Source organism: Mus caroli, chromosome 15 (assembly GCF_900094665.2).
Source record: "Mus caroli chromosome 15, CAROLI_EIJ_v1.1, whole genome shotgun sequence".
Lineage (NCBI taxonomy): Eukaryota > Metazoa > Chordata > Mammalia > Rodentia > Muridae > Mus > Mus caroli.
The window spans coordinates 70,804,626-70,812,409 of record NC_034584.1 but is presented as its reverse complement, the minus strand read 5'-3'; the positions used below and the strand labels follow the sequence as shown (position 1 = coordinate 70,812,409).

At 48.0% G+C, this 7,784-nt stretch overlaps 1 protein-coding gene across 2 annotated transcripts in view; it reads left to right on the top strand.

Annotated features, from left to right (window-relative positions):
• The first annotated feature begins 301 nt into the window (after nt 1-301).
• Znf251 (zinc finger protein 251) overlaps nt 302-7,784 on the top strand; it is an 18,325-nt gene continuing 10,842 nt past the window's right edge. Inside the window, exons 1-3 of one of the 2 annotated variants that reach the window (XM_021182884.1) lie at nt 302-1,084; nt 1,325-1,457; nt 1,816-1,929. In XM_021182884.1, coding sequence (XP_021038543.1) covers nt 1,055-1,084; nt 1,325-1,457; nt 1,816-1,929 — 277 coding nt within the window. In that variant the 5' untranslated portion in view covers nt 302-1,054. The other variant, XM_029470090.1, reaches the window with a different exon arrangement.

Below are 7,784 nucleotides of genomic sequence, written 5' to 3'. Positions count from 1 at the left end.
TGCAATACATTTCACGCTGGCCTGAAATCCGCAATCCTCTAGCCTCAGTTTCCCAAGCTCTGGGCTTACAGACTTGGATGCCATAAACACCCAGCCGGGGTGTTAGTCACTTAACTTTATTTGCAGACCAGTACAGATCTTAGCTGGTTGAACCAGAGAGGAGACGTCGCCAGTGACTGGCAGCATCCTGGCAAGCATCTCCGAGCCCCGCCCAGTCCGTGCGTAGGGGCGCAGTTCTCGGAGACCCTAAAGAAGCTCCGGAAGTGCGCGGCGACCGTGGCCGCGCGTGCGCAGCTTGGCTGTTCCGCCCCCAAGTCGACAGTCAACTTGCCTCCTCTGCGCGGGCCAAGCTGGGTGTAGGTGGGTGCCTGGTCCAGAGGCTGAGGCGAGGCTCCCGCGTTCCCATCGCCCTGCAGGTGGGCAAGGACAGCCAGCAGGCGGGGGCTCGGGCTGGCCTGCCTCAGCTTCTGGCCAAGGGCGCCAATGATGCCGCGACACCTGGGAGGAGGGATAGTGGAGGAGGCAGCGGTCTCAGCCACAAGGGCCACCCAGCAGCGGGAGAACCCGTGGGAGGGACAAGCCGCTGGCGGCGACGCGGCCTTGGGAGGCATGGATGTGAAGGACGATGACCTTTAGGTTTTTGCCCAGAGTTAGCCCTCGCCGCCTGTGTGTCCACTCACACCCGCAACCCGGTGAGGCCTGTCGCGGCGAGGCCCGTAGCCTTTTCCAGGCTGGCCCTCTAAAGCTGTGGTGGTGCTATGCGTCCACTCTGGGTGTCCTGGCGCATGGCTGGAACTGCCAACTCGCGCCGTGCATGGGGCAGTTCTCAGTTTGGATAGCGGCACGGGACAGGTCACACGCTGGCACTCGCGGCTTCAGGACACTCCAGGACACTCCGAAGCAAGGTCTGTCGTCTTCTTCTGACCATCCGGCCACTGCCCCAGCTGAATGGGGCTGAGTTTGTCTGTTTTCTCTCCCTGAGAGTAAGTTAGGGAGACTCCAGACCGGGGCTGCCTCCTGCCTACCGCGGATTCCAAGGTGGTTCACAGCCCAGATGGCTGACAAGTCCTGCTCCCCGACTCCGGTGAGTTACTCCTCCTCTCAACTGTCCTGTCACAAGCTGTCTCCTCGAGAGCTGTCAAGTGAGCAGATAGTGAAGTTGGAAAATAAAAAGATCAGGATGCAGACGACAACCTCTTGTAAGAGTAGCGCGCTCTCTGTGTCCAGTTGGGCCTTGCCTGACCCACCAGTCTCAGTTCTGCTACCCCAGCAGGGATCAACAGGGCACACCCCTGGTGTACTCTCCGGCATGCTGTCATTCCAGGGTGAGACGCCTCTGACCTTCCAGGATGTGGCTGTGTACTTCTCCAGGGCAGAAGGGCAGCAGCTTAGCCCCCAGGAGCGGGCGCTGTACCGGGATGTGATGTTGGAGAACTATGGGAACGTGGCTTCACTGGGTGAGAACTGCCCTGGAGTCCTGGCCCACACTGGGGAGTCTCTGCGGGACACTTAGGCTGATTTGGCTCTGTGATTCCCGGAGAAGGGAAAATCCTGCTTGTTTCCCCAGGTACCAGTCTACCAGAGTTGTAGGGATTGTCCTCCTTGTTGCCAGTGGCCTCACAGTTGCTATCCCTTTTCCCATCGAACGACAGAGGTCGTGGGCATTTGAACTCTCTTGCCTCATGGCCTCCCCTGACCAGTTGCCCATGCAGGCAGAACACCTTATCTAGTGAGGAAGACCCAGCAGCCAGGGTTCTGTCTGCCCCCCCCCCCCCCAGGCTGCAGCAGCTCACCCAGGGTCCTCACCCTTAACAGGATTCCCAGGCCCTAAGCCAGAACTGATCTCCCAGCTGGAGCAAGAGGAGGAGCTGTGGGTCCTGGATCTTCTCGGGGCTGAAGAACCAGAAGTCTTGAGACGTTGCCAGACAGGTGAGCATGTGCCAGGTGCTCAGGAGTGGCCTCCCAGCCCTGCCTATGGTGGCTGGCAGTGAAGGCAGGTATGGTAACGGTGCACAGCCCAGCCCTCTGTGAGGGAAAGCATAGCTGCCCGATGCACTTGCTTGTAAGGTTGGCCTTTGCCTTATAAGGTCTATTTGCTTTGCCTTAAAAAACAAAGCAATCAAACAAAAACCAGAATTGTGGTTTCTGGTCATAATGTATTTTGTTCTTTTACACCTTCATTAACTTTCTTTGTTTTCACACCAGCTACATGGTCTGTAGCCTACCTCTCTCTCCTTCAGCTCTTCTTCAGCCCTCGATTTCTCCTGTTCTCACTCTCCTTCTTGAGACTAGGTCTCCTTGTGTGGTTCAAGCAGGCCTAGCTAGGATCAAGCCATCCTTCCCAGAGCCTTGGCCTCTATAGTAGCTGGGACTATAAGTACATGCCACCACACTTAGTGTTTTTATGTTCTTAAACAATTACTTATTTTATTTATATGAGTACACTGTTGCTGTCTTCAGACACACCAGAAAAGGACATCAGATCTCATTACAGATGGTTGTGAGCCACCATGTGGTTGCTGGGAATTGAACTCAGGACCTCTGGAAGAGCAGTCAGTGTTCTTAACCGCTGAGCCATCCCCCCAGCCCATCACTAGTATTTTTATAATGGCTCTTCAGTTGCCTCCTTCCTTCCCCTCACCTTGGCCTGCTCCTGGAGCTAGGGCTGGCCTGAACTTTGCTGTGTAGATAAGGATGGCCTTGAATTCTGGATCCTTCTGCCTCTGCCTCTCAAGTGCTAGATTTACAAGGCATGTGCGACCACGCCTGGCCTTTTTATGCTTTATTTTATCAATTCTGCTTTCCCGAGGCTCACTCAGTTCTGGCTCTTCTTGTCCCTGTCTGTCCTGTTGTTCTGTGTACTGTTCCTCACTGTCAGAGTGGCTTCTGCGTCATCAGTCATGGCCTCCCGTTTGCTGTGATTCTCTGAGTTAAGTACATCAAGTGTTTACCCTCTATTGGTTGTTGGTCCTTCACCACAAATGAGTGCAGCATCATTTCTGAGGGGCTCACTCAGAGAAAAGCTCTTCTGAGGAATATACCCCTCCCCCATTTTTTACACACTTGAAATTGGCTATATGGCGCTTTCCTGAAATTGGGAGCTTAGATTATTGATTTGTAATCTTATTTTCTTCAAGGTGTTTATAGAAAGGCTTTATGAAAGTACATTTCACACTTCCTTTTTTTTTTTTTTAAACAAATACTACTTTTGTGTGTGTGCTTTGGCACAGGTGACTGCAGAGGGCAGAGGCATCAGATCTCCCAGTGTTCCAGGCATTGTGAGCTGCCCAGTGAGGGTACTGGGTACCAAACTCAGGTCCTCTGGAAGAGCATGTGTGCTCTTAACTACTGCTGATTCATCTCTCTGGCCTGCTTGCCTTTTCTTTTTTTCTTTCTAATTTTGGTGCTGTGTATTAACTCATGCATGCCTTTTTTTTTTTTTTCCTACACAAGTCTTTGGTCCAATCAATAATTGGACATGTGTGAGTTACTGAGTTGTTTTTCTAATTATCTTATTGTTGTTAATTTATTATATAATTCAACTGTGTGGTCAAGCAACAGAACTCTGTATGGTTTTATTTTTACATTTGTAGGAAGTCTTAAGACTTCCAGGTCTCTCTTAGAAAGCACACTGTGTGTGTGTTAATAACTTTTCTGTTGCTGTAATTGAATGCCCTCGCAGAGAGCAGCTTAGAAAAGCAAGGGATTCCTTTATTCTGGCTTGGCGTTCCAGAGGGACAGGGCCCGTGATGGACGGGAACTCATGGCAGCAGGAGTGTGTGGCCCACCTGTCTATCAAGACACAGAGTGATCACATGTCATCTGCAAAAGGAGGCGTCGAGGAGACACATGGGTGGGGACAGGAAGTCCTTCAGCCAGGCACCGTCTCCTAAAGGTTCTATACGTTTCCCAAGTGTACCACCAAGTAGAGACCAAGTATTCAAAAACGTCAGCCTGTGGGAGACATTTCCCATTCCAACCACAACATCTATGTAAAAAAAGAAGGGTGTTCTGCCGTCATAGGAGTGTACACTGTCATTTAAGTTGAGGGGGCTGAAGGTGTGGTTCCGGTTTTCCATGCTTTTCCTGATTTTTTTTTTTTTTTTTGTTGTTGCTTGTTTTCTTGTTAGTTGTTCTTTCAGGTGCTAGGATTATCTGAGGAGGTGAAGTTGTCTTTCCTTTTTTTTTTTTTTTTTTTAAAGATTTATTTATTATATGTAACTACACTGTAGCTGTCTTCAGACACTCCAGAAGAGGGCATCAGATTTCGATACTGATGGTTGTGAGCCACCATGTGGTTGCTGGGATTTGAACTCAGGACCTTTGGAAGAGCAGTCGGTGCTCTTAACCGCTGAGCCATTTCTCCAGCCCCTTGTCTTTCCTTTTGATTTAGTCACTGTTTGCTGGCTCTGTTTTGAAGCTGTGGTACTGACTTGTTCACATTTGGCAGATACATCATAGGAGACGCTGACAGAGCAGCTCCAGCCTTCTTGCTGCCTTTGTTAACATGGAGAGTCTTTTTCTCTATTTAATTCCAGCTGTGATGGTTTATATTTACACACACACGCGCGCACACACACACACTGTCTGTCTTCCAAATAGCACACAATAGGGTCCCATCTTCTATTCACTCTGTCTTTTAATTTTTTGTGCTCAATCTGTTAGTGGTTTTGTTTTGTTTTGTTTTTGTCCCCCCCCCCCAATCTAACATCCCAACACAGACAGTATATGCAGGCAAAACACCAATGCACATAAAATCAGGGAGTGTGGAGATACATACGCATGTATACTCCCAGCACATGGAAAGCACAGGCAAACAGACTGTTCATATATTCTAGGTTATCCTGGGCTATATGGCATGATCCTGTTTCAAAACAAACAGAAAAGTGGAAAGTTTCTTCCGTTAAATCATGGTAGATTGCTGTAATTGGGATCTGGAGTGTTCCCCAAGGCTTGCGTTGAAAGCTAGCCTAGAGCACCACCAGGAGATAGCGGGAACTTTAGAACCTGGGTCTGTGAAAGATCACTCGGAGCATGCCATTGAGGGGAATATTGAAACTCGGACCTCTTCCTCTTTCTTTTTCTTCCTGGTTGCCAAAAGGTAAGCAGGCCCTCTCCGCCCTGTCATGATGCACTGGATGGCTACAGAGTCAAAGAAGTAGGGATGGGTAGAGCTGCACAGGATGCCTAACCTGGGTATAAAATAGTTAATTATCGCAGGGGGTTTGTCATGGTAACAGGAAGCTGATCGACACAGTTGGAGGCATCGATATATAGTTTATTTAAAAAGAGAAAAGTGAGCTGAGGCTATGGCTCAGTTGTTCCAGGGCTTGCCCAGCATGCACCAGACCCTGGGTTTGATCCCCAGGATGGGATACAACTAGACCTGGTAGTGTATACCTGTAATTTCGGCACTTGGAAAATAGAGGTAGGAGGATTTGAAAATTAAGGTTAATCTCAGCTCTCTCTATACATGTGAGTTGGAGAGCCAACCCGGGCTATATGAGACCCTGTCTCAAAAAAGCTCAGCACATTGAAACAACTTTTATGGCTCTCAGAGAACTGAGGTCAAAGTCAACTGTGCAAAGTAGGGAATATCTGTCAGTGACAAATTTCTGGATGCTCAGTGGGGACTAGTCTGAGTTGAAAACCCCAATGGCAGGCCAGTGAGTGTCCCCAGAGAGTAAAGGCATTTGCCACTAAGCTGAAATCAGTCACTGGAACCCACAACTTAGCTGGTCGAAGGAGAAAACCAACTCCTATCACAGGACACTATACAGGAGAACACACAATAAGTACAAACATTTAAGGAAACAAAACACCAGAGAAATCAAGCAACCAACCAAAACAAAACCAGAACCCAAGGAGACTCTGGGAAGAGGGAACATTTTTCTGAGTTGTATCTTCAGGAGCTTAACCAGGACCTCACAGTAAAGACCATGAGAAAAAGGAAAGAAAACTGTTTTGAAGTATGCTAGACTAGATCTTGACTTAAAATAGCTATTCTTGGGCTGGTGAGATGGCTCAGTGGGTAAGAGCACCCGACTGCTTTTCCGAAGGTCCGAAGTTCAAATCCCAGCAACCACATGGTGGCTCACAACCACCTGTAATGAGATCTGACTCCCTCTTCTGGAGTGTCTGAACACAGCTACAGTGTACTTACATGTAATAAATAAATAAATAAATAAATCTTTAAAAAAAATAGCTATTCTTCAATTAAGCAAAATTCCCAGTGCCTTTCTGGCCTGAGGAAGGAGAATTCCAGCCAGTCTGTGCAGCTGCCTGAAACTCAAGCTCACAGGAAGTAAGAGCCACTTGTGCTGTGTCTGGCTCCCCTCCCCAGCCCTGAGCACGATACTGAGACCGGCTTACATAGCTCCTTCTGAGCACCTCTGCTTACCTCCCAACAGGAAACTAAAAGGCAGGAGAGTGTTCTTTCTGAGACATACCCCTATGCAGCCCAGATTAGCCTCTCCCATCGTTCCCGATTCTGACTCCTAATTGCTGGAATCTCAGGTAGGAACCACAATATACAGGGTCAAGAAAGCAATCTCAGACATTTGAAAGTACTTCACACTAAGTTTAAATTGCACTTACCAACATTTGTGGGATGCATGGAAAGCCACTTTGAATAGAAATTTATGTAGTAAAAGCATCTACACAGAGAGAGAGAGAGAGAGAGAGAGAGAGAGAGAGAGAGGTGGTTTGTGTGGCTTTAACAAGCTGAAGTAGAACTAAGTAGGCTTGAGGTGGGAGTGGAATGAACAGTTTAATACACAAACAGGACTATGTCAGGAAGGTCTCATGATTCTCCTACATTGGTTTTTTTTTTTTTTGTTTTGTTTTTATGCAGTTTTCTTTGGAGGAGACCTGGACAGGGATTTAGCACTGGCTAGGCTGGAGTCCTTTCTCAGTGTCTTGGGGTAGGCAGGTGCCTTGAACTCCCAGACAGCCTTAGCTCTATAATAGCTTAATTAGCTGCTGTAGATATCATGTTGTTCCTTGGTTGTCGTTTCAAGCCTTCTCTTCACTTACGCTGCGTAGTTGCCTGGTTGGGTCCCCTTTCTAGGGACCATGTTAACTTGAGCTTCACTCGTCCTTGTTTTGAAATTCAAACGCTTCCAGGCTGATTGCCTTAAGACCTGACCTTGCCACTCCTTCATTCAGCCTTTCCCTTCTGCGCGTGACCATGGGATCCCTTGAGTAACAGAAAAGGACCCGCTGGCCTCCTTCCTGGGGTATCTGTTTCCTCAAGTTATGAGTGGATTTCCCTCCAATTTGGAACTCTTTTCTCTTTTGCATTAAGGTGCTTGTTCACTAACCCAGGATGCAATTAGGAAAGATGATTGTGTTACTAAGGTTTTACCTGGAATGTGATCTCTTCAGGTATGACCAGCATCCTTTAAAACAAACCTTAGACTTAACTTTATGAAGCAAAGAATAGTCTTGACCGAACTTTGTATTATGTAGTATGGTATCCAGAACCAAGGCTCTAGCAGCTCCATCTGCCCATAGACATGGATTCTCTTATTGGAGAAGATGGGATCTCAAGGCATGGGCTGGAAACCCCACAAGGCAGCCGATACTCTTGGGGTCTGAGAAGAACTGGCAGTTGTTAACTGCCAGTTGGGCTGACATCTCTGGCCCTGATCTGGTAAGGCCCAGGGGAAAGCTATATAAGGATCAGGCATTAAAAGGGTTTATGTGGAAAAATAAAAAAGAGAGAGACTTTATGTGGAAACCCCAGCTTATTTTGAAGTACAAAAGAGAATTTTTTTTTTTTT